The 25,054-nt window shown below is 63.5% G+C and overlaps 2 protein-coding genes across 6 annotated transcripts; one reads left to right on the top strand and one right to left on the bottom strand.

Annotated features, from left to right (window-relative positions):
• The first annotated feature begins 431 nt into the window (after positions 1-431).
• On the top strand, positions 432-12,868 carry GPR35 (G protein-coupled receptor 35). 5 transcript variants are annotated; one of them, XM_086374945.1, is made up of 4 exons: positions 432-569; positions 2,762-2,817; positions 7,529-8,441; positions 11,171-12,868. In XM_086374945.1, exon 3 carries the CDS (start codon positions 7,539-7,541, stop codon positions 8,436-8,438), a length of 900 nt encoding a protein of 299 aa, XP_086231071.1. In that variant the 5' UTR covers positions 432-569; positions 2,762-2,817; positions 7,529-7,538; the 3' UTR covers positions 8,439-8,441; positions 11,171-12,868. The 5 variants fall into 5 exon arrangements, with proteins under 5 accessions (XP_086231071.1, XP_086231056.1, XP_086231065.1 ...); XM_086374930.1 differs by lacking the exon at positions 11,171-12,868 and having other exon boundaries at positions 7,529-8,811; XM_086374964.1 differs by lacking the exons at positions 432-569; positions 11,171-12,868 and adding an exon at positions 863-1,268 and having other exon boundaries at positions 7,529-8,796.
• An 8,833-nt stretch (positions 12,869-21,701) lies between these two features.
• LOC147374796 (aquaporin-12-like) lies at positions 21,702-23,791 on the bottom strand. Its single transcript, XM_086394021.1, has 2 exons — positions 23,185-23,791; positions 21,702-22,000 (listed from the first exon to the last, which is right to left on the bottom strand). The coding sequence occupies exons 1-2, from the start codon at positions 23,789-23,791 to the stop codon at positions 21,702-21,704; spliced, it is 906 nt and encodes a 301-aa protein (XP_086250147.1).
• Positions 23,792-25,054: the final 1,263 nt, after the last annotated feature.

Genomic DNA, 25,054 nt, shown 5'->3' with positions numbered 1-25,054 from the left:
AGAGGGGAACAGAAAGTGCTGGCAGCAACAGAAGGCTGAGCCTGAGGCCCAGAGGCCCGGCCCCCGGGGTGCCCTCGGCCCCCTCCCCGAGGTGACTGGGGCAGGGCTGGGGCTGGGCGAGGCCAGCGAGGTGCTGCCCCCACCCCTACATCTAAGGGCCCGCGGTCAGTAATCAGGGTAAACTGTCTTCCCGTGCAATACATCGGAGACAAGGCAAGGTCCAGGAGCAGCGGAGAAGCAGTGTCAGACAAGGCGGCCGGTAGGACCAGCGCTCCTTTGCCTCAGGCTGCGGTGGGCGGTGACGGGAGCCCCTGCGCCCACACTAGTGGCCACGTCTCCCCGCGAACAGCGCTGCCCCCCTCCGCCCAGCTGTGCCCAGATTGTGAAAGCGAGGCCGGCCCGCCCCGCCTCCAGCCTCGCCTTCCAGCGCAGAGGCACCGCGGCTCCCGCCCTTCCATCTTGCAGGAAGCCCTTCCCCACTCCGCTCCGCCCACCTCCCGGGTCCGGCTTCAGGGCTGCCTCCTTCTGGAAGCCTCCCGTCCTGACCTGCCCTCCGTGAACCCCACGAGGTGAGTGTAGGGTCCCCCTGTGCCGGGTGCGTCCCCCAGGGCCATCTCCCCAACGCCCTGCCAGCCGTATCCAGTGTGGTGCCTACGAGTGAGGCAGCTAGGTGGGCACGGAAGGGGGCAGACCAGTGTAGAGCCAGGCCAGAGTGGGCACACAGTCACGGAGCCCTGGGGAGGACCGCTGAGGCGTGAAGGCCCTCGGCCAGTGGCCACACTGCGAGGCTCGTGACATCCCACCTGGGTGTCCTCAGGGTCCTTTGCCCTCATTCTGGGCGGGTCTCAGGACTCCTGGACCTGGGCCAGGAGTCCCCCGCCTCTGGCCCCTGATGGCGGGGACACCCCTCCCACCCCAGGTGAGGAGACTGGGGGTGGCGGTGGTGGAGGAAAGGGGTCCTGGAGGCAGCGCGGTTCCCAGGGCCAAGCATGGGGATGGGGATGGGGGCCCTGGGCACACCCAGCAGCCTCCTAGGGAGCGACCCCGCCTCCCGGGCACTTCCCTGGAAGAGGTTCATCTGGACAGGGCAGGGATGCCAACCTCCTGCAGCATTGCCAGCAGTATTTTCTCTCAAACTCCAACTATTTCAAGGGGTGAAGGGCCAAGACCCCAGGGCAGAAGGAGCCCCCTGCCTTCAGTCCCGCATTTGGACCCCTACCCTCCACAGGCTGCCACACAGGCTCTCGGGCAGGTGTGAAGCAGGAGAGGTGGGTGCTGGGGCCAGGGGCGCTGAGCAGTGAGGGTGGGGACCTCGGAGACGGAGCCCTGTCTGAGCCTGAGGTTGCAGCAGCAGCGGGGCCGCGGGGCCCTGCCTGCCCTGCTCTGCAGAGGGCGCCTTAGGGCTCTGAGCCCACCCGGCAGCGGGAATGGGTCTGGTCTGGACTCTGAAGCCAGCCTGGTGGGGCCAGCCCTCTTGGACCCCAGGGAACCCAGTGGACCTGGAGGAAAGGACCCAGCCCTGCCCTCCCTCCACGGTGGGGGGATGGTGAGTCGGCTGCAGGGCCAGTGGAGGGAAGGGCTATGGGGTGGGGCGGCGGGGGGGCTGCACCCCACTCCAGGCCGCAGCCACTCATGTTTACACGCGTCTGCTCTGGCCAAGACTCTGCTTGTTCCCAGGCGCTGGCCACCCAGTTGATTCCTCCGCTGGGCCCTGCTGACCCGTGAATGGGACTTGTGAGGCCCTGCCCTGTGCAGGAGCAGGAGGGGTCCCGGCCACAAGCCAGGACCAGGGCACGGGAAAAATTCAGAAGGTCTATGGCTGAACGCCAGGTTGCAGAGGGGCGCGGAGGGTTGTGGAGGCTGGGGGCTGGTGGGGAGGAGATGGTCAGAGAGGAGGGACGGTAGGGGAGGAGCCAGTGGGACCCTCCAGCCTGGTCTGCAGGGTGAGCCCAATCCCCTCCTCAGGGCAGGGTCCCTGGTTCCCGAGTCAGGAGGCCAGCCGGTCCCCTTCATGGAGCCCTAGGTTCTGCCTGTGGAAACGGGCAGGGTGGGGTCGAACTTGCCCCAGCCCCTCGCAGGCCATGCAGGGAGAGGTACTGAGGTCAGGTGCGGATGGCCCAAGCCGAGGGGACAAGGCGCTGTCCTCAGATGCAAGGGGAGGGCGGAGCGGTCCCTTTGAGCAGGGTCTGGGGCCCTGAGCTCAGAGGGGAGGGAACACAACTCCAGGAGGGCCTGGAGGAGCCACAGAGAGAACATTCTAGAAGGGGAGGGGGTGGTCTGCAAGGACAGCTTCCGCAGAGGGGCGGTGAGGAGGCTAGCTGGTGGAGGGGCGGGGGGAGTCAGGCACTGGAGCAGAGCAGCAGGAAGCCCACCCGGAGTGGGCTGTGCTATGCTGCTGTGCGTGCGAAGGTGCAGGGCCTTCCTGCCAGGACGCGGGGGAGGGTGGGGGCACTGACCGCAGACACAGGGGCCCCGCCCGGGAGATGACGGGGAAGGTGCCTCTGCACCACGGGAGGTCTCGACCTCTGGCTCTGCTGTCTCCAGAAAGACCACTGCTTCTCTGGGGTGTCAACAGAGGCGGCCGCTGGCCTCCCACTTCCTCTCCCAGGAGTCCCCCAGGCAGCCTTGGTCTGGGCTGGCACAGGCGGTGGGGAGCCCCACGGGCTGTCACTGCCATCAGCCCGCCCACTGCCTGCCAGCGCTGAGGGTGCAGTCAGGACGGTGCGGGGACCCGGCTCACCCGGCCCCGCTTCCCCACCAGCCCTTCGGCAGGACCTGTCGAGGCGTCAGCAGCTCAGGAGGGAACCAGCGAGTCAGGTCAGTGCCTGCAGGGGCCGGGGGTCTCAGAGGGTGAGGGCTGTAACGGCGTCTCAGAGGGTGACGGTGACAGGGTCTCAGAGGGTGAGGGCCGTGACGGGGTCTCAGGGGTGAGGGTGACGGGGTCTCAGAGGGTGAGGGCTGTAACAGGATCTCAGAGGGTGAGGGCTGTAACAGCGTCTCAGAGGGTGACGGTGACAGGGTCTCAGAGGGTGAGGGCCGTGACGGGGTCTCAGAGGGTGAGGGCCGTGACAGGGTCTCAGAGGGTGAGGGCTATAACAGGATCTCAGAGGGTGAGGGCTGTAACAGCGTCTCAGAGGGTGACGGTGACAGGGTCTCAGAGGGTGAGGGCCGTGACAGGATCTCAGAGGGTGAGGGCCGTGACAGGGTCTCAGAGGGTGAGGGCTGTAACAGGATCTCAGAGGGTGAGGGCCGTGATAGGGTCTCAGGGGTGAGGGTGATGGGGCCTTAGAGGGTGAGGGTGACGGTGACGGGGTCTCAGGGGTGAGAGCCATGACAGGGTCTCAAAGGGTAAGGGTGATGGGGTCTCAGAGGGTGAGGGCCGTGACGGGGTCTCAGAGGGTGAGGGTGATGGGGTCTCAGAGGGTGAGGGCCGTGATGGGGTCTCAGAGGGTGAGGGCCGTGACGGGGTCTCAGAGGGTGAGGGTGACGGGGTCTCAGAGGGTGAGGGTGAGGGGGTCTCAGAGGGTGAGGGTGAGGGGGTCTCAGAGGGTGAGGGCCGTGATGTGGTCTCAGAGGGTGAGGGTGACGGGGTCTCAGAGGGTGAGGGTGAGGGGGTCTCAGAGGGTGAGGGCCGTGACGGGGTCTCAGAAGGTGAGGGCCGTGACAGGGTCTCAGAGGGTGAGGGCCGTGATGGGGTCTCAGAGGGTGAGGGCTGTAACAGGGTCTCAGAGGGTGAGGGCCGTGATGGGGTCTCAGGGGTGAGGGCCGTGACGGGGTCTCAAAGGGTAAGGGCCGTGACAGGGTCTCAGAGGGTGAGGGCCGTGATGGGGTCTCAGAGGGTGAGGGCCGTGATGGGGTCTCAGGGGTGAGGGCCGTGACGGGGTCTCAAAGGGTGAGGGCTGTAACAGGATCTCAGAGGGTGAGGGCCGTGACAGGGTCTCAGGGGTGAGGGTGATGGGGTCTTAGAGGGTGAGGGTGACGGGGTCTCAGGGGTGAGGGCCATGACGGGGTCTCAAAGGGTAAGGGTGATGGGGTCTCAGAGGGTGAGGGCCGTGACAGGGTCTCAGAGGGTGAGGGCCGTGATGGGGTCTCAGGGGTGAGGGCCGTGACGGGGTCTCAGAGGGTGAGGGCCGTGACGGGGTCTCGGGTGAGGGCCGTGACGGGTTCTCAGAGGGTGAAGGCTGTAACAGGATCTCAGAGGGTGAGGGCCGTGATAGGGTCTCAGGGGTGAGGGTGAGGGGGTCTCAGGAGTGAGGGCTGTGATGGGGTCTCAGGGGTGAGGGCCGTGACGGGGTCTCAGAGGGTGAGGGCCTTGACAGGGACTCAGGGGTGAGGATGAGGGGGTCTCAGGGGTGAGGGCCGTGACGGGGTCTCAGGGTTGAGGGTGACGGGGTCTCAGGGTTGAGGGTGACGGGGTCTCAGAGGGTGAAGGTGAGGGGGTCTCAGAGGGTGAGGGCCGTGACGGGGTCTCAGGGGTGAGGGTGACGGGGTCTCAGAGGGTGAAGGTGAGGGGGTCTCAGAGGGTGAGGGCCGTGACGGGGTCTCAGGGGTGAGGGTGAGGGGGTCTCAGAGTGTGAGGGTGAGGGGGTCTCAGGGGTGAGGGTGACGGGGTCTCAGGGGTGAGGGCCGTGACAGGGTCTCAAAGGGTAAGGGTGATGGGGTCTCAGAGGGTGAGGGCCATGACGGGGTCTCAGGGGTGAGGGTGAGGGCGTCTCAGAGGGTGAGGGTGAGGGGGTCTCAGCAGGCGAAGGCTGTGCCAGGGTTCTGAACCTCGGCGGGTAACCTGTAGGAGAATCCTGTAGGGGCTGATGGTCTGGCACCGGGACGTCCCTCATGGGCAGCGATGCAGAGGAACTTGGGGTGACTCCTGGGGCCTGGTCCCCCTCACTCGAGTCTCTGAAGTCTCTCGTGGGCTGAGACCAGTGTCTGAAGCTAGAAGGGAGGGGTCTGAGGGGGGCCCTAGCACAGTGAACGCGGCTTTGTGAAACCTGTCCGAGGTCCTGGGCTATTTCTAAGTTGGGCTCCCAGCTCCAGAGGACTCCTCGGCGCCCAGACAACGGGGGTCAGCAGTCCACTCTCTGCCCCAGATCCCACTTAGGGTGTGGGACTGACAAAGGCACCTCAGCGCCGCAGCGAGGGTGGCTTCCCACCCCGCTGGGGGAGCGGACTGACCCGCCACCACGGTGGGAGCAGGAAGCGGAGCCTCTGGGGTGCCGCCCTTCTCCAGGGGCCGCCTCCCCCAGCAGGAAGTGGCGGTGCCCCCACAGCTGAGCTCTCTGAGCCCCAGCCGCCGCCCACCCCTGCCCAGGGGCCCCGCGCCCTCGCCTGGGGTAGGCAGGACCTGAGTGGGTTGTCATGGCTTCTGGGAACCCCATGCTGTTTGAGCTGGACCATGGGACTTGACCCCCCCAAACCTTTTCCACCCCCAGGGAGAGGCCCCACGAGCAGGGCATTTCCTGCAAGGCTCGCGTGCACCCTGATAATCTCGCAGAGTTGATGTCCTTCTCCCTGACAGTTATCAGTCATTATAAAGGGGAAAACGTAAAGATGGCAGCTAGCTTTTTTAACTTGCTCTCTCCAAATATTGGGCCACACGAGGCTGTTAACTGAAAGTTAACACACCCACGAGTGTGGAGCAGGACACAGCCCCGAGACAGCCGTCCGGGTGCAGGGCATCCCGTGAGGGACAGGCCTGCCTCCCCCTGCCGTCCCGGGCAGCGCCTGGGTGACCGCTGCAGCAGGCCTCACTGCCCCAAGTAGCGAGGGGCCGTCCTGGACCCCGCCTGGGTGGGGAGACAGCCCGGAGGCGCACATGTGGCAGAATCACCCCGTGCTCCCAGCAGGCTCGGGTGTTCTGGGCCAGGGGCAGACAGGCAGGCAGGGAGGACCCCAGCAGTTGCCCCAGTGGGTTCTGGAGTCTGGGGAGCCGCATGGCACGGGCCTGGGGCCACAGAACAAGGGGTGAACAAGCGCAGTCCTTCAAACATGAGGAGAGAGGTTTCACACACGTCGGAAGCATTCGTGAAGCTTGAATTGCTGGCAAATGGGCACTTAAAATTCAGAAGGGATTCACCGGGACAATTGGTGGAATATTTCCGCCGCTACTCGCTGCGGTCTGTGCTCCAGCTCCCCTAATGGACTGTGGCCTGGACACTCCCAGGGGGCTGTGTCTCAGGCAATGAGCGCCCACTCCCACCCCCGGCACCGTGAGCCTGATACCCCCGCCTCTGGATGTTTCTTCCCTTCCTGTGTGTGAGCGGGGGCAGGGGAGCAGACTCCACCCCCCGACGGACTGAACCCCCTTCTCGACCTCGCCTGAAGGTCAGGGAGCCCCCAGGGGGCCCGGTGCTCATGGAGGAAGGAAGGCCTCTCCCCCCACCCCTCCAGGCCCTTCCAGCCGGAGGAAGCAAGGTGAGGGGTGGGAGGGGGTCCGAAGGGTGCCTGCCACTCACACAGGCCTGCTCCATGGTCCCACACGTCTGACACCCATGCCTCCGGGTGCCACCCAGCTCAGGGTGCCACACCAGGAACATCAGACCTCTGACCAAGTCCATCCCCAGGCTGGTGAGCTGGTCCTGGCAGTCCTGGGCTGTCATGGAGCGTGCGCAGGGAAGCGAGAGGTGTGGAGGGTGAGGCCGTGTGGGAGCTTCTGACAACGACTGGGTGGAGGTCACCCAGCAACACCCCAAGGCCGCCAGAACCACAGGGCAGCCCTGACCACGGGGAACTCAAGGGGACTCTCGAACCAGGTGGGGCATCAGGCCAGGCTAGGTGGGCCTGAGGGCAGCCGGGGAGGCTCTCGGAGGGGAGGAGGGAGGGAGGCTGGGAACCAGAGCACCCAGCCACCATCCCCCCAGCAAGAGGACACAGCACAGGAGAGAGAGGGGGGCTGGACTTCTCTGGAGGCCCGAGCTGTGGCCCCTGCTGCCCTGGACCTCAGTAGCCAGGAAGGGCCCGGTCGAGAGATGCCCGCCCTGCTGAGGTGCAGGAGTGCGTCAGACGCGGGTGCCTCCTGCAGCCAGGTTTGCGGAAGACATGCAGGGGGGCAGTGAGCCACGCTGGGACCCCACGGGCCCCTCAGTCTACCCGCTTTCAGACTCCAGGGCTCCTGGGATCCCTGTCTCGCAGTTGCCTCTGAGCCTCCCCTGGTGAGCATGGCACTGGGCTGGGGCGAGGCTGGCCACCCCTGGGTCCCCATACTGAGAGCTGGTGGAGTGGGGCCCCTGGGGTCTGAGAGCGGGTGGAGCTGGCGTGGCTGGGGCTGGGGGTGTCCTTTCTGCCCGGCAGCCAGCAGGTCCCTGCAGAGGCAGGCTCAGGCACAGGGACCTGGGTCCAGCCCCAGGCTGGCTCCCTGAGCCATCTCAGGCCCACGGGCCTCGGAAGGCCTTGGTTTCCCACAGATGGCCTAGAGGGTGCCTCGGGGCTTCTTGGGGTGTCCTTGGGCAGGTGAACTTGGGGTTCTTGAGGTGGGGGTGGTCAGACTCCCCCGGCTGGCCTACCCATCTCACACCCTGCTCCCCTTCTGCAGCCCCGGGATCATGAACAGCAGCAACTGCAGCTCCTGGGATGCCAACCCAGTCTATTACACGTACATGGGCGGGCTCCTGGCGCTCGGCCTGCTGCTCAACGGCCTGGCGCTCTGGGTGCTGTGCTGGCGCCTGCCGCGGTGGACAGAGACCCGCATCTACATGGCCAACCTGGCCGTGGCCGACCTCTGCCTGCTCTGCGCCCTGCCCTCCTTCCTGTACTTCCAGAAGCAGACCTCCAAGGACACGCCGCTCTGCCAGATCTCCCAGGCCGTCTACCTGCTCAACAGGTACATGAGCATCAGCCTGGTCACGGCCATCGCCGTGGACCGCTACGTGGCCGTGCGGCACCCGCTGCGTGCCCGCAGGCTCCGCTCCCCCGGCCGGGCCGCGGCTGTGTGCACCGCGCTCTGGGCCGTGGTCCTCGGCTCCCTGGTGCTCCGCTGGTTCCTGGACGTGCAGGACGGTGGCTTCTGCTTCGCCGTCCGCTCCGGGCGGAGCACCTACACCGGGGTCTTCTCGCTGCTGGGCTTCTACCTGCCGCTGGCCGTGCTGGTCTTCTGCTCTCTGCAGGTGGTGACCGCCCTGACCCAGAGGCCCGAGGCTAACCCGGGCCAGGCGGAAGCCACGCAGAAAGCCTCTCGCATGGTCCTGGCGAACCTGGCCGTCTTCGTGGTCTGCTTCCTGCCCTTCCACATGGTGCTGACCATGCGCGTGGCCCTGGGCCTGCAGACCTGCGCCATTAAGGTGGCCATGCAGATCACGAGCAGACTCTCAGACGCCAACTGCTGCCTAGATGCCATCTGCTACTACTTCATGGCCAAGGAGTTCCAGGAGGCGTCTGTGTCAACCACATCCCCCAGAGCCAAGGCCCACAAGAGCAAGGACAGTGTGACCATGACCCTGACCTAGGAGGTGAGCCATGGGCTCCCCTCCCAGGGGGAACAGTGACCAGAGACAAGGAGCCCCACGATCTGTCCTGAACTCGCTGTGGGCCGTGGACTGTGGACACTCTCAGGAGGCTCAACTCAGCAGGACAACCTGGGCATGGAGCCTGGGGAGGCAACACCCCCACCCCCGGGGCAGAAGAGGGACAGGATGGGCACAGGAGGAATGGGGCCTGAGCAGGGCCAAGCCCAGGGACCCTGCTGTGTCCAGAGCCTGGCACACCTGGGGCACTGGGACGGGGGTGTCTGCCGGGTGCCTGAGGCTCTGATGGCCAGTCTTCTGCTACTGCCCCACAGGGGCCAGAATAAAGGGCTCCGCTGGGGCTCTGTGCCACCCACGGCCGCGTAGTGGGAGGTGGAGCGCCTGGGGCGTCTCCCAGGTGGCTTTCTAGGGCTTTCCACTTGGGGGCTCTCCACGGGCCCTGCCAGCTGCTTCCCACCCTGGCCCACTCCCCATCATCTCGGGGGCTGCCGCCAGGGAGGGCTGGTCCTCAGCTGCCTTGTCAGTCCCAGGCCTGGCCCAGGCCTGAGTGTGAGCAGCTGGTCCTGAGCTCCAAGTTCAGGTGTAGGGAGAGGTGGGGAGACAGTTAACTTCTGTGTCAGCAGGTGACACGGCATCTACAAGGGCCAGAAGTGGAGGAGTCCCAGGAGCCATCTAAGGCCTCAGCCTGGGTGTTAGGAGCTGCTGTAGACAGAGACAGTCTCTGGGACAGAGAAAAAGTGAGAGATGGGAGAGAAGGAGAGACAGATGGGGAGAAAGCAAGAGAGAACAGGGGTGAGAGCTCAGGGGTGGGTAGTGTGGAAGGAAGAAAGGGGGGACAGTGACGGGGACAGGACGAGAGTGAGGAAGACGGTTAGCAGAGTGAGACAGAAGGAGCCTCCAGGGAACGAGGAGAGAGCACGAGGGCAGAGCCGGGAGGAGGGGCAGAGAGACTGACAGACAGACAGGTGATGGCTCAGCCTGCTCTCCCCCAGGCCCAGGTCCCTCCTGCTCTCCTGCCACCCGGGAACCCCAAGGGCCAGCCTGGGACCCCTTCTGGCCCTTTAGAGGGTCCTCGAGAGCGGGCGGAGATCAGGGGTTCTCGAGGAAGGACCAGGACCAGCTCTTCCAGCCAGAGGAGTTTGGGGCCCCACACCCAGGGCTACGGGAGGAGTGCCTCCCAGGAGTCATGTGGTCCGGGGCCGATGGGGTAATAGGGTGGAGGGGTGGACCAGCAAAGGTCCTGAGCTGATCTGATGAAGCCTTGGCTGGAGAGGCTCAGAAAAGGCCTCCAAAGACCCCCTGCCTGGCAGGGTGCCACTGCTCCAGGGCTGGGGCCCCTATCCCACTGGGCAGAGGAGGTGGTAGGTCCACAGTCTGGAGGGGCCCCTGGTGGAACCCCTGAGGTGAGGGGAGGAGGCACCCTGACCCAAGTTGTGAGAGAGCCCCAGGCTGGCACCTGAAATTGGGAGGGGAGAGAAAGATGGAGGTGGGGAGGGGAGGGGAAGATGGAGGTGGGGAGGGGAGAGGAGGATGGAGGTGGGGAGGGGAAAGGAAGATGAAGGTGGGGAAGGGGAGAGGAAGATGGAGGTGGGAAAGGGGAGAGGAAGATGGAGCGGGGAGAGAAAGATGGAGGTGGGGGAGGGGGAGAGGAAGATGGGGGAGGGGGAGAAGGAGGTGGGGGAGGGGGAGAGGAAGATGGGGGAGGGGGGAAGATGGAGGTGGGGGAGGGGAGAGGAAGATGGAGGGGGAGAGTTAGAGAAAGATGGAGGTGGGGGAGGGGAGGGGAAGGTGGGGGAGGGGAGGGGAAGATAGAAGGAGGGGGTAGAAGAAGATGGGGAAGGGGAGAGGAAGATGGGGGAGGGGGAGGGGAGAGGAAGATGGAGGTGGGGAGGGGGAGAGGAAGATGGAGGTGGGGAGGGGGAGAGGAAGATGGAGGTGGGGAGGGGGAGAGGAAGATGGAGGTGGGGAGGGGGAGAGGAAGATGGAGGTGGGGAGGGGGAGAGGAAGATGGAGGTGGGAAGGGGAGAGGAAGATGGAGGTCGGGAGGGGAGAGGAAGATGGAGGTGGGGAGGGGAGAGAAAGATGGAGGTGGGGAGGGGGAGAGGAAGATGGAGGTGGGGGAGAGGATGATGGAGGTGGGGGAGGGGAGAGGAAGGCGGAGGTGGGGGAGGGGAGAGGAAGATGAAGGTGGGGGAGGGGAGAGGATGATGGAGGTGGGGAGGGGGAGAGGAAGATGGAGGTGGGAAGGTGAGAGGAAGATGGAGGTGGGCAAGGGGAGAGGAAGATGGAGGTGGGGGAGAGGATGATGGAGGTGGGGGAGGGGAGAGGAAGGCGGAGGTGGGGGAGGGGAGAGGAAGGCGGAGGTGGGGGAGGGGAGAGGAAGATGGAGGTGGGGGAGAGGAAGATGGGGGAGGGGGAGAGGAGGGGGAGGGGAAGATGGAGGTGGGCGAAGGGAGAGAAAGATGGAGGGGGAGGAGGAGAGGAAGATGGAAGGGAGGGGAGAGAACAGCGCGGCCTCCCCCTGTGGTCCAGAAGTCCATCCAGCAGGGCACCCCCACCCTGAGCCCGCTGAGGCTTCCACATCGTCCCACCCCCTCCCAGGCTGTCGACCTTGGTGTCTGTGGCTGCCGCCTGGGGAACGACCACAGTGGCCGCAGCGTGGGCAGCGATGTCGTCGCAGGTGGTGACCAGCATCTCCGTCTGCCTCCCTGCAGCTCTGGGTCTGCCGTGACTGGCGTAGTTGGACAGAAACCTCCTTCCTGTGGTCAACCAGGCAACGGCCACTGCCCACTGCTGCTGAGCCAGCCGCATCCTGCCTGAGAGGTGAGGCACTCTGGCTGGGAGGCCCCTGGCAAGGGGTCCTGCAGAGTGTCCACTAGGCCAGCACCTGCAGGAGCAGGTGCGTCATCAGCACGGCTTGAGAGGAAGCTCCGGGACCCTGCCACGCCCAGACCCCCATGGATCTCAGGACCGGTCCACTCCACTGCGGCCAGAGGGCCTGGCGGGGAATCGAGTGGCCGGATCAGCACCAGCACAAAGCTGGACTGTGAGTCCAGGCCGGAGGCCGCCTGGGGCTCGTGCTAGGCCAGGGCCGCAGGGCAGCTGCTCCTGACAGCCTCAGGTGACCAGGTCCCACCTCAGCCTCCCAGGACACACAGGGAGATTTGTTCGGGCAGAATGAGCGCAGACAGGCCTCGGGCAGGGCACAGCCCCAGGCCAAACCCACCTTCCTGCCAGGCCACCAGCCCCAACCTGAGGGAGATCGACATCCTGGCTGTGACACAGTGCAGCAGGGCCCTGGACCCGCACGGCGGTCAGCGCGGCTGGTGGGAACCCCCCTCTGCCCGTGCAGGTGCCCCACCCACGGCCTCCCAGCACGGCCTGGCCCTAGGGTCCTCTCCTGCCAGGAGGCACAGGCCTCCCCATTCCCCCACCGCTAGCACCGGGCATGCTGTTCTGGGGCCAGGCACAGGGGCGCTTCAGATGGCCCACCAGAGGAGCCGTTTAGGTGGCCAAGGCTGCTGGCAGCATCAGTGCTCTTGACCACAGCTCCAGTGCCAAGGAGATCAAGCGCAGCCATCCGTTCTGTGGCTCAAGCACAGAGCTTCTCAGCCGGCCAAGAGCACAGCCACAGCCCCTGCCCCCATTTCCTCTTGGGGCTCTCTGCTGGCCAGAGCGGCAGCTGGTGGACAGGAGGAGGTGGGGCCCTGGCCCTCCATGCCCCCAATCCCGGAAACTGCAGAGTACAATGTCTGCCCCACCAGATTCAATCCTGACCACCGGTCCCTTGGGACTCCTGAAGAGGGGCACCGCCTTGGAAGACAACCTTGAGCTGCAAGTGACCCGGGAGGGCCAGACCCTCTGCCTCCCCGTCCCAGCGCACTCCGTGTGCAGTGAAAAGCATCCCGGCACAGCTGGTCCAGCCACCCTCCTCAGCTGGTGCTGCCCTCTGACCTCAGCCACGAAGGCCCAGCTCTGACTCCAGGAGGACGTGTGCTGCTGGCCATGGGCACCTCCCCTCACAGAGACCCAGGGACAGACGAGACCCGGGGCTCAGGCTGGTGGCACACTCACTGGAGGAGGGCGGGCTCATTGGCCTGCTGCATCCTCACCCCTGCCTCAGAGGGCCCCAGAGTCACCTTTCAGGGCTGGTCCCCTTGGGGAATCAGGTGCCAGAGACCAAGCCCTCCCACCAGGTCCAGAGACCACTGCCCCCTGGAGGCAACGCTGGGGCTCAGCAGGTGGTGGGGAGCTGGGTGTCAGACCACAGAGCGGGGATGGGCTGCTGTCCACGTAGGGGGCTGGCTAGAGCCTCTTGACTGGCTCCGAGGCTGCGTCCTGAGGGTGAACACAAGCCCATGGAGCTGACTTGTTTATCAGTATGCGCAGATAAAACCTGCCCTGTGCCTGGCACTGGACTCTGAAATGTGCACCCAAAGCCTCACAGGGCTGCACTCTGGGGTCCCCCATGGACGAATGGAGAGGAGAGAGGCTGGGAAGTGGGCCAGATAAGAGGGCAGGGCTGAGAAGGGGCTGCTCTGAAGGTGGGGAAGGGTGTGCCTCAGAAGAGCGGGAAGCGCCGTGCACGTGGGCCCCGCCATGTGCTGCCGGCTGGACGCTGGATGAGGGTCAGGACAGGGAGCTGCTCTGGGGGGTCCAAGGGGAGATTGACCAGGGCCAGGGTGGCACGGGGGGCGTTGGGACAGCAATGGCAGGTGTAGGCCAGCATGGGGACTCTGAACATGATGAGGGGGTGACGACAGGACTCCGAGGGACACTCGAGGGGGGCGTGGCTAAGGAGGAAGCAGGAGGGCTTCCAACAGAGAGGGTGCCAGGGTGCCAGCGTGGAGGGTGTGAGGGCCAGAAGGGAGCAGGGAGACCCGGCAGCAAGGAGGCGGATGCAGCTGTGACCCTGTAACCAGGAGGGTGCTCTCTGGAGAACAGGGGGGTGGACTGCCCGAGTGGTCACGCTGTGTCCTGTCTCAAGGACACCCCCAGCCCCGCCTTGCACACTGCGCCTCGCACGCTGGGAGGCCGGAGTCACTGTGCTCGGCACTGCTCAGCTTGCTGGGCCTGGCCTGGTGTCCCACATGTGGCAGGGACAGGCTGGACAGGCCAGCCCTCGAGGGTGAGCAAGGTCGGAGCCTCAGTGTGGAGGCGCCAAGCCAGGCCGTCGGAGCCGCCCACTTCGCCCCTCCTCTGCTCTAGGCTCCGCCCCCCACCCAGGCCCCGCCCGTGAATAGGCCCCGCCCCTTAGGCTCCACCCAGGAATAGACCCCGCCCCCTATGTCCCGCCCCAGAACTTCTTTCCCGAGAGTTCTCATTCGGTGGGGCTGGGGTTGACTGATCCCACCCTCCCCTCCCCAAAGACATTCAGGCTCCAGAAAAAGGGGACGGAGGCCCGGGTTTTGCCTCCCAGCACACCTGCCTCTCACCACGCGGCTGTGTCCGGCTGTGATTGAAGTTTCAGTTAATTTATGGAGGGAATGTGAATTCTCACTGTGACCCAGACCACAGGGTGAAAGTAGGCTGCTCGGCAGAGACCCAGCCAGGGCACGCGGGCAGCTCAGGTCGGGAGTCGTCCCACCTGCCCGGCTCCTGGGTGCAGGACTGCCCCTGTCTGGGAGGGGGACTGTTAGAACACCAGGCGGGGTGGCTTCCAAAGGGCAGGTCCTGAGGCTGGAAGTGGACCTCCGGGAACCCGCCTGGTCCAGGTGCCAGCACGGCCGCTTCGTGGCTCACAGACCACTGTCTGCTGCTGGGCCCTCCCTGGTAGAAGGGATGCGGGAGCCCCCGCCGCGTCTCTTTCCCAAAGGCACCAATCCCATTCCTGAGGGCTCCACCCTCGTGACCTCATCACCTCCTGAGACCATCACATCCAGCTGGGCTAGGTTAGGATTCCAACTTTGGAAGTTTGGACACGGACACTGTGAGCACAGCAAGGGATCTGACTGAGGTGATCGCTCAGCGTGTACCCAGGACCTGTCAGCATCACCGGTGCTGGCGTCTGTTAGGGGCTTCTAAGCCCCCGCGTGAGGACCACTCTGATAGTGAGCTGCCCCTCCCTGCCTTCTCCTGAGCCGTATCCCCACTTTGGGGGCACAGCCGGGACTCCTGAGAGGGACTCCCTGGCTGGGAATGATGGGGGTCAGGGTGGCCTTCCTCAGGTACTCCTTTTCAGACACGAAATTCTGAGGACCCACCCCCCACCCCCTGCAAACTGCCGCCTGAGCAGAGGATAGGGAAGGGCCTGTCCTGCCTGCACTCGTCCCCTGAACGACTCAGCAGCGGCTTCCAGTGCTCCTCCCATCTCGTTCCCTGGACTTGCTGCACGGCCCTGTGGGTCCAGACACTGGTGGCCTTGGCCCCTCTATTTGTGACTTAATATCACTGCCAGTGGGTTTCCCAGGCGGTGCTAGTGGCAAAGAGCCTGTCTGCCAATGCTGAAGAACCTCTCCAGCACCACAGTTCAAAAGCATCAATTCTTCGGCACTCAGCCTTCTTCATGGTCCAACTCTCACATCCGTACATGACGACTCAAAAAACCACAGCTTTGACTAGACAAACCTTTGTCGGCAAAGTGATGTCTCTATAATACACTGTCTAGGTTTGTCATAGGTTTTCTTCCAAGGAACAAGTGTCTTTTAATTTCATGGCTGCAGTCACCATCTGCAGTGACTTTGCAGCCCAGGAAATAAAGTCTGTTTCCACTGTTTCCCCATCTATTTGCCATGAAGTGATGGGACCAGATGCCATGATCTTAGTTTTCTGAATGTTGAATTTTAAGCCAGCTTTTTCATTCTCCTCTTTCGTTGCCCTAAAAATTATAATTCTATCAGGTCTGCGTTTGAGATGTCGTTTGATCACTTAAACGACAGCAATAAAACCGAAAGAGAAAAACATCAAAATGATTTTAGAAGACAGAATCCTTGCTGTGGGTCTGCGTTATTTTATTACCCTTGTTTGCAACAAGACACTGTAATTACTCTTCCCACAAACGGAATGATATTGAAGCACTTACCTCCCAAGGGAAACTCCAAGCTCTTAGTGCAGAAAAGCGTGTGTCTTGGCCCTGAATCTTCAGAAGCCTGGGGTGGGGGTGTCACCTCGGAGATGGGTCACTTCTAGGGCTCCTTGACTGGAAGCCCTGTGCCCTGCAGTTCCAACAGCTGTGGGTGACACCCCAACAGAAGTGAACGCTGGACTAGAGGAGACAGGAAGGCAAGAGCTGATGAGACTGGGGTGAAAGTTTGGATGAAAATTGTCAGGTTTGAACATGGGCAGTGTTTGCACATTCTGTGTGTGACTTGGGGCGTGTCCCCTACCTGATCCTGTACAACAGGAGGCCTGGAAACCCACCCTTCGGCCGACGTTGATAGAACATTCCAAATGGGGGTCGGTGAGGTGGTCCAGCCCACAGACGTTATTAATACGAAGGCGTATAGATGCCCGATGCACAAAAGGGACCTCCAGGTTCACTATGTCCCGTTGGAGGCTGGAGCGCAGGAAGGATAAATTGAACTATAAAGCGACAGGAATTACCTTGTGTGGAGCCCAGGAGGAACCTTAGGGCAGGGGTCAGTGAGCGCCCCCCAGCGGTCACCACTGGGGTGCTGGACAGGAACATTTCCGCTGGAGACGCCTGACCCACTAGCCGGCATCAGGTGTGACAGAGACCCCTCCCGGACCCAGGGACACAGAGTAATCATGGAACATCCCATGTGATGCCACAGACCCGCCAGTGGGGAGGTCAGTGACCGGCAGAGTTCCTGAATGAGATGGGAATTTTATTTACCTGTTTATACAGGTGCGTTCTCCCAGGGATGTCCATGAACAGGACAGGTGCGTGCTCCTAGGGAATGTCCATGAACAGGGAGTCTTTCGCCTGTGCAGTGGCCTTGGGACCCCCCGAGGAGCTGCCAGACACCACCGCCATGCGAGTGGTGCCCACGAGCAGCTCTCAGACAGCAGGGCCTGCCGGGTTTCCGGCAGTCAGAGGAGAATGGACAGCATCCTCTTGCGTGGTCACCGTCTGGTCAAAGAAGGGGAAAGCGAATTGGCTCACGGCTGAACTACGTGCTGTTGCCTCTGTGTTGGGTTTTTACTGACTCGTGTGTGGTGGCCATAACCTGGCCAGTCAGGCAGATGGGCAATGGGAAACTGGTCCATTAGGGCCCATGCAAATCGCCATGGAAATTTAAGGGTTGCGTTAAACTAGAGCATTTCAACACCCATCAGAAGTACCCCTCCCAGGATCAGAGGTGATTGGAATTGGCAAATGGCTATCCTGGTGCTCTTGCATAAGGTGGCCCCCCAGGCTCTCAGCATGAGTGGGCATGGGTGCTCTGAGGGTAAGGTGACCCTGGGCTCACGGCATGAGTGGGCATGGGGACTCTGCAGCCACGCAGAGATGGGCTGAGTCTAGACACGGCCTCCTGCACCCAGACGTCTGGGGGCAGGCTGGGGGCAGGCTGGGGGCAGGCTCCCCAGGGGAGGACCTCACAAGGCTGACAAGTCAGACTGACACCCCGTAGCCCCATAGACTACAAACGGGTCCAGCCAGGAGCGGACGCTGACTCTGGCCTCGGCTTTGTGGGTCTGGTGGGAGATGCAAGCACTCAGCTATACACACACACACACCTTCTTTCTCCGCTTCTTCTCAGAATGCGGAGTGGAGCTGCCTGTGCTCTGCGGCAGGTCCTTGCTGTTATCTCTTTTATGTACAGTAGTGTGAGTACGTTAATCCCAACCCCAACCTTTCCCCTACGGTGAACTGAGGCTTGTTTTCTGTGAGGAGTTTGCTGCTCACGCTGCCCAGCTTGTCCCAGTCTTGGCCATTGAGGAGCCTTGTCGGCTGGGTCGCTGTCTTTCTGACACACTCCCGCCAGTGTGGGTGTGTTTTGGGGGAGGGTGGGGAGGCAGATGCTCCAGGCTCACCCCAAGCCTCTCCAGCCCCAGCTCCAGAAGCAGCTGTTTCTCCTAGAAGTGCTGAAGGAACCAGCTCTGAGGGCTGCAGCCCTGCTGGGGTGGGGCTGCTCCGGGGTCCTCTCTGCAGACACAAACTCGTCTCCAGAGGACCCCTCCATCATGGCAGCCAGGATGGGTGGGGGGTGGGCCGGGGCAAGGGAGGGGGCAGCAGTCCAGAGACAAGAGCCCCTTCTGGAGCCGGCCTGGATGCCAGGCCGTGGCGTCTGCAGCCCATGAAGCCACAGGTGGAACCAGGGAGGCCCCGCCCACCAGAGCGCCCCCCACCAGAGCCATCCACGAGCCCCTCCCAACACCACCCTGATCATTCCCTGCCCTAAGAATGGACCACTCAGACCAGCACAGGGGGCGGGAAAGAAAGGGGTGCAGAGACGGTCCCAGGGCTGCCCCTGGGGCCTCAGTGGAGGGCGGCCCTCTCACCTGTAGCCAGGTGATGGGCAGATTCTTTACCATCTGAGCCCCCAGGGAAGCCCTACTACAGCAAGGCACCTACAGCAGTGTGTTAGCTGTGTACCTAGGCTGGCTTTGTTGGGCTTATGAACACACTCTTAGAACCTGCTGGCACGTAGGGGGCTTACTATCCTTCATTCACAAGAGATTTTGATTAATTGTCCGATTTTCCTGTCTCCCTTTTCTGCAAATTTATTAATTAGCTAATTAAAATGTCTACATTTGGCAACTTCATCTTCCGTTCATCGAGCTGAGAGCAGTGTCAGCCACTCTGGACAAATAGGGGACTGCAATCATTTCTGACGGTTCTCAACTTCGAGAAGGATCTTTCTGCTGATGGAGCCATTGCTGGGACTGTTCAGAATGTGACTAGGCTGTGAGAGCATGGGGATACTTTCTAATTATTTTGAAATTTAAGTTCTAGGACATTTAGAGCTGATGATTCTTTCAGAAGAGAAGACTCTGGAGAAGACTCTTGAGAGTCCCTTGAACTGCAAGGCAATCAAACCAGTCCAACCTAAAGGAAGTCAACCCTGAATGTTCACTGGAAGGACTGATGTTGAAGCTGAAGCTCCAATACCTTGGCCACTTGACGCAAAAAGCAAATTCATTGGAAAAGACCCTGATGCTGGCGAAGATTGAGGGCAGAGGAGAAGGGGACGACAGAGGATGAGATGGCTGGATGGCATCACTGATTCAATGGACATGAGTTTGAGCAAACTCGGGGAGATGGTGAAGGATGGGGAAGCCTGGCACGCTACAGTCTACTCAGTCGCAAAGAGTTGGACACGGCTTATCAACTGAACAACAATTCTTTCAGAGCAATTTTCCTGAAAAGATTTAACCCTTCATACAAGTCATTTCTGTGAACGTTTGAATTTAAATGCGAGTCTTTGCAGTGTCACGCTCACACCTCCTATCGCTCTTGGAGGCCGTAAAGAAACTGGCTCCTGGTTTGCGTGTCACTTCAGGCAGCTCTGTGTGCACTCTTCTCACTGTATCTTCAGTTTTATTGAAGAGTTAATTTTGAGTCGCTGTCCGTGTAGTAACTGGCTCGTCAAAGCTTCATATGAACATTCTGTTCCTTTCTGCGTAATTTCCTTAAATTTAATTTTTGTTCCCAAGCCTGTGGATTTTGCTTTGCAATGTTGACGTTTTTCAAAACAGAGATTCCAAACTCCTGGAATAATTCTAACAACCCACTGCTATCGTGTATTCCAGCGCCCACGTTTGCGCTTTTCTTGAACTGTCTCCCTGAACAGCTCACAGCCCCAGTGCCTGGGGTCCCTGTCCTGGAAGCCCTTGTGCGGGAGCTGCAGGGCCTTTCTGTGGGGACAGCTGAGTGGCTGCCCCCACTGGTCCTGGTGCTGCCAGTGAGGACCCCTCTCTCCGCCCAGGGTGACCTCTCACCCCTGCGGCTGCTGCAGTGACCGTCCTCCCAGTGCTGACCCCCTGGGGGACGGGGCTCCAGGAACCCCCAGGGAAGGCGCCCCATCTCATCACCGCCCCTGCGTCTCTCTGGAAGCTGCTCTCTCCCAGGGGGGCTTTCAGAGACCCAGGCCTGTTCCCCATCCCAGGTGGCCACTGCAGGGTGGAGAGGAGACCAGAGCCCACAGAGAGCAGCCTCACTGCCCGGGAAGGTGGGGCACAGGTCTTGAAGGGTGGGCAGCCATAGCAAGTGGGGGGAGTCTCCCTTCTCTGCCCACCACACCGGAAGCTGGTGCAGGCAGACACCGCTCCACGCGGCATACCCTCGATGGGTGGGCTTACCCAGGGCCTCTGCTTGGCTTCTCCCTCTTGTCTGTCTCACCCCAGGAGAGGGTGGGGCCCTGGGCTGGGGTCCCTACCAACCTCCCTCTCCGGTTGGGGCTGCAGGAACCCCCAGCTGAGGGGCTGTGTTCTCTGGGAGTGGGAGATTCCAGGTGAGCTCCGGTCTTTGGGGAGAAAATGGCTGGGGGCTCCTCCGAGCCTGGGAGAACCCGGAGTCTGCAGTGACGGCCCTGCTGTGTGTGCCTAGCCATGAGGGCTTTCAGGGCGGCAGGGTGCAGGGGGATGGTGGGGCTGGGTGTCCCGTGTCCCCTGTAGCCGCGGGCTCCAGCCACCACGCTGGCCGTCCCCAGCAGGTCTCGGTGCGGGAGCCGCTGGGCCGTGTCCAGGCCGGCCAGTCACCAGCACTGGGACAGTCCACCTGTGGTCTCCTCAAGGCCGGGTGTGCTCACCCTGGACTGTGGCCTCTCCTCTTAGGTCTTACCTTTGATTTTGGTTGGGAAAGACTGAAGGTGGGAGGAGAAGGGGACTACAGGGGAAGAGACAGTTCGATGGCATCACCAACTCAAGGAACGTGAGTTTGAGTGGACTCCGGGAGGAGGCGATGGACAGGGAGGCCTGGCGTGCTGCAGTCCATGGGGTCGCAGAGAGTCGGACGCGACTGAGTGACTGAACAACAACTGTAGAGGAGAGGCCCCAGAGACCCCCTGCCGCCCCTTGCCTGCCCTTCGCCGGCCCGTCAGGCCCAGGGACATGGCAGGCCTCACGGACGGTTTATTGACATGTGGGGAGAAGGGGCTGGAGGTCTGCCCCCCGCCCTCAGCTCAGGGAGCCCGCGGGTCCAGCCACAGTTGGGCCCTAGCTCCCTGCTCACGGGGTTGGAGCTGGCGTGGCTGGAACTTAGTGGCTGCCCCCCACTACCGAGGCCCCCGTCCTCTGCTCCCCTCTTCAGGCGTCTGGCTGCCTCCAGGCCCCGGGACAGGCCTCCCTCTGGGGACCCGGTACTTGCTCTTCTGACTGTAGAGCAGGTTCCTCTGGAAAAGGCGAGGGAGGCGGCCGTGATACAGCAGGACGGCCAGGAGCATGCCTGCGGGACAGCGAGGGTCACACGGAGGCTGGGGGCTCCCCGGGCCCGAGACCGCCGGATGCCGCGCCCCACACCCTCCACGGACAGGGGCCCACAGACGGGGCCAGGTCCCGCCCTGGCCCGGCTCCTGCCAGCGTCCGCTCCCCTGGGGCCGACCTCCCCCGGAGGTCGGTCGGGACCGGGAACCGTGTGCTCTCGCAGACCACACTCTGGGCCCGTGTTCTGGGCACAAGTGCGCCTTCCTCCCGGGGCAGTCTCCTGACACTGGCGTGTCGTCCACGGGGTGGTGAGCGTGGAGGTGGGGCCGAGGGGGCTGGGGGTCGGGGGTGGGGCCTGGCTGACCCCTAACCCCCAGGTTCTGCCCGGAGCTTCCTGAGTGGAGGACCCTGGACCCCCACCTGGCCGCCTCTCATCCCCCCGAGGGCGGGAGGCCCCCTTGCCTGAACCAAGCAGGCGCGTGCACACGGGTCCTAGCCCCCCCGCCTCTGCCCCTCGCGGCTCCCAAGGGGGTCCTGATGGCTCCAGTGTCACCATGGCAGCTCGGGGGTCAAAGGCTGGAGCCGTGTCCCCTGGATTCAGGTCATTCCCTGACCTCGCAGCAGGACTTCACCTTCGGCAGGTGTCTTAAGACAAGGTCTCCCTGGAGAAGAATGGACCCCAACCCCGTGTGACTGCTGTCCTTCTCAGGGGACACGTGGAGGACGGAGGATGGGCTGGGACGGGACCAATGTGCCCGTAAGCCCCGGATGCCTTGGGGGGCGGGGAGGAGGCCGCAGCCCCAGAGAGGCCCCACGCCTGGCTTTCTGTGCCCAGCTTCCCGCGCCCACCTGGGGACAGGTGAGTGGCCCTGCTGTCCCCAGCCTTCACTTCTCTGTGGTTCCCAGGCCGGCTGAGAGCTCTGAAGGACAGCCCCAGCCCCTCCAGCCAGCGCCCGCGTGGGTTGGGGCCAAAACGCTCTATTCCAAATGCCTGCGTCTCCAGCTTCCCTGCGAGGACCCCCATGGGGACCCTGGGGGAGGCCCCAGGAGCAGCGCCACCCAGATCCCGGCCAGCGAGCTGGACGCCCTATGGGCCACCCCTGTCCCAGAGGACAGCCCGGACCGGCCTGCCTCCGCCCCCAGGACCCCCGGCCCCTCACCTGTCACAGGGCCCAGCCAGTACACCTGGACATACTCCAGCAAGCTGTGCCCCGAGCAGCGGAAGGTGACTGAGGCGGCCAGCGCGGGGTTCAGGAAGGCAGACGTCAGGGGCCCGGCTGCAGGGAAGTGCAGACCTCCGTTCTGGCCTGCCTGCGCCGCCTGCCCAGCAGACCCACCCACTCACCTGGGGGGCCCGGCTCCACCCCTCTGTGCCAACTGGGACACGGGGAGGCAGCCGCCCAGCCCAGGCCAGAGGTCAGGGGTCAGGCAGCAGCCGGACAGGAGTGTCTCCCGACCTGTCACCCCTGCGTGGACTCGGCTCCCCAGCCTTTTTCTGCACACCCCACGCCCGCAGGAGGGCATCTCAGAGAGAGAGAGACCCAGAGAGGTGGGGAAACACAGAAGGAGAGACAGGGACAGCGAGAAGGAGTGAGACTTGGCCGAACAAAGAAACAGCAGCGGAGAGGGGTGCGCGGGGCCAGTGGGGTGGGGTACTCCCCTGGGCAGGGCCAGAGCCGAGCCTGGGCCTTGGGGGGAGTCAGGGAGGCTTCCACAGGGGTTCAGGGACCCACAAGAGCTTGGTCAGGAGGCTTGGCCTGGGTGGGGGAGGGCAGACCCCAGATGGGGCAGGTGGGGAGGGGGGAGGAGGGAGGAGGAGGAGGGAGGAGGAGGGAGGGGAGGAGGGAGGAGGAAGAGGGAGGAGGAGGAGGAGGGAGGGGAGGAGGGGAGGAGGGGGGAGGAGGAGGAGGGAGGGGAGGAGGGGAGGAGGGGAGGAGGGGAGGAGGGACGAGGAGGAGGGAGGAGGAGGAGGAGGGAGGAGGAGGGAGGGGAGGAGGGACGAGGAGGAGGGAGGAGGAGGAGGGAGGGGAGGAAGAGAGGAGGGAGGAGGGAAGAGGTTGGGGGCTGCCTTGCAGTGGCAGGTGGGCCCAGCAGGCGGCAGGCAGGGGCTGAGGAGGAAACAGCAGTCCCGGGCCCCCAAGAGGGGTGACGGAGGACGCCGGGGCTTCCAGACCAGAGCCTTGGCCCTGAGGAAGCAGGAGCCCCCCTCCCACCCCCCGTCTGCCTCAGGTGTCAGCCTCCCGGGATGAACAGGAGCAGCTTGGGGTGCGGACAGACCCAGCCGGAAAGGACTGACCCACCAGGGTCGGGTCCCTGCCCAGCGCGCTGAGTCCCACCTGGCTGGCCACCACCCCCAGCAGGTGCCCAGGCAGTGGCCACCCCAGGCCCGGTAGCCCCGGGCCGGCCTGCAGCCCCTGTCATGGGCGGCCACACAGCCCCAGGGACGGGCAGCCAGTCTCACCTGTGCAGGCCGCGGCGGTGAGCAGCAGGGCCACGGCCAGCACCCTGTGGACAGCACGGCTGCCCTGGAGGCGGAGGAGAACCAGGTGCAGCAGGAAGGCGCAGGAGCCCTCAAGCAGGGCGCCGTGGGGTACGGCCGTGCGCAGCGCCGAGCTGCAGTGCGGGTCCATGAGGCTCTGCAACACGTGCAGGTCGCTGAGCCCCCAGGCCCAGTAGAGTCGTGTCAGGGCACCGGCTGCATGCACGCCCAGCGCCTGCGCCGCCAGCTCCAGCAGCGTGCGGGGCAGAGAGGCCTCGGCCAGGAGGAACCGCTGCAGGGACACCGTGGGGTTGGCTGAGGCCCCGTCCAGGGTGGCCCCGTGCACCAGGAGCAGCAGGAAGACCAAGGTCAGCAGCAGGTCGGGGCCGAAGCCCCCAGCCCAGGGTCCGAGCTCCACCAGCATCCGCATCTCCAGGCAGCAGGCCCCCAGCTGGGCCGCACCCGCCGCCTCCCGGGCAAAGTGGGCATAGGCGCCCCCGGGGAGCAGGGCCTTGGCCGCCCTCCTGGACGCCTGGCAGAGGGCAAAGGTGGCGAGGAAGAAGCAGAGGGACACGTTCAGACTGGCCATCGGCCTGGAGGCTCCGGGAGGACGGGCCGGCAGGGCCTGAGCTGACGTGTCGGGCGGGGAGGGAGCCGTGGGAGCCTCACACCTGCGCCGCCCGCAGCACCTCCCCGGCCCGCCCCTCAGTCGGGCGTCCTCCGGGGACACCCAGCCCCCCTCAGCCACTCCGGGTGCTGCTCCCCAAAGCTGCCGGGGCTCCGTGACTCAGCCCGGGGCCCTGGCTCCACCAGGCAGCTCCTGGCAGGCGCCTGTGCCTGTGTCCAGCCGGGGGAGGGTCCCTGGGCACAGCTCCCTCGGGAGGGCGGCCGTGTGCTGGGTCAGGAGCCCCACATGGGGAGCAGGGGGCGCCTTGGCAGGACCGCGCTGGGCACCTTGGAAGCTGAGCCTGCAGAGACGGGCCCACCTCACCTCACACGGTAAGTCACCTACACGCGAGCAGTTCCGTTCCAAGAGCGCGCTTGTACGGCCACACAACGCTACGTAGTTTTGTGACTGTGATAGGCTTACCATGCTCTTTACACAAATATACAGGCTATATGTATATACACTATACAGTCCTGGGAATTCTCAAGGCCAGAATACTGGAGCGGGTAGCCGTTCCCTTCTCCAGGGGATCTTCCCAACCCAGGGATCGAACGCAGGTCTCCTGCATTGCAGGCAGATTCTTTACCAGCTGAGCCACCAGGGAAGCCCAAAAATACTGGAGTGGGCAGCCTATCCCTTCTCCAGCAGATCTTTCCAACCCAGGAATCAAACCGGGGTCTCCTGCACTGCAGACAGATTCTTTACCAACTGAGCCATCAGGGAAGCCCTTTATAATACTCTTTACGCAAATAATACATAAAAGCAAACAAACAAAACATGTTCAACCTTACAGCACACACAGTGCCTTGAAAAGTGCAGCAGTACATACCAGCGGCTGGCACACAGCGGCTGGCACACAGCAGCTGGCACACAGCAGCTGGCACGGAGTGAACAGCAAGAAGCATTACTGACTGGGGGAGAGAGGAGGGGAGACGGTGGAGCTGAAGGGTCATCAGCAACAGGAGACGGAGGGCCGCTTGGCTCACACCTGACGCTGACGGAACGGACGTCTGCAGCTCTGAAAGCTTGCAGCTTGAAGGCTCCTGAGAAGGGGACTTACTGCCCTGGATCTTCTGCCTGGAGGGTGGGCATGTCACCTGCGTTTCTAGGGAAGCTCGAAGTTAGAAGTGAGTTAGTCTCGGGCAAAATGGCTGCTTGGGGGCTTCGGAGCCTTCCTGAAGGCCC

The sequence above is a fragment of the Bos grunniens genome, chromosome 3 (genome assembly GCF_055505025.1).
Source record: "Bos grunniens cultivar Pamir isolate PY7600 chromosome 3, Bosgru_T2T1.0, whole genome shotgun sequence".
NCBI classification, from domain to species: Eukaryota; Metazoa; Chordata; class Mammalia; order Artiodactyla; family Bovidae; genus Bos; species Bos grunniens.
Note: the sequence above shows the minus strand (reverse complement) of the source record. Positions and strands in the feature narration are given on the sequence as shown.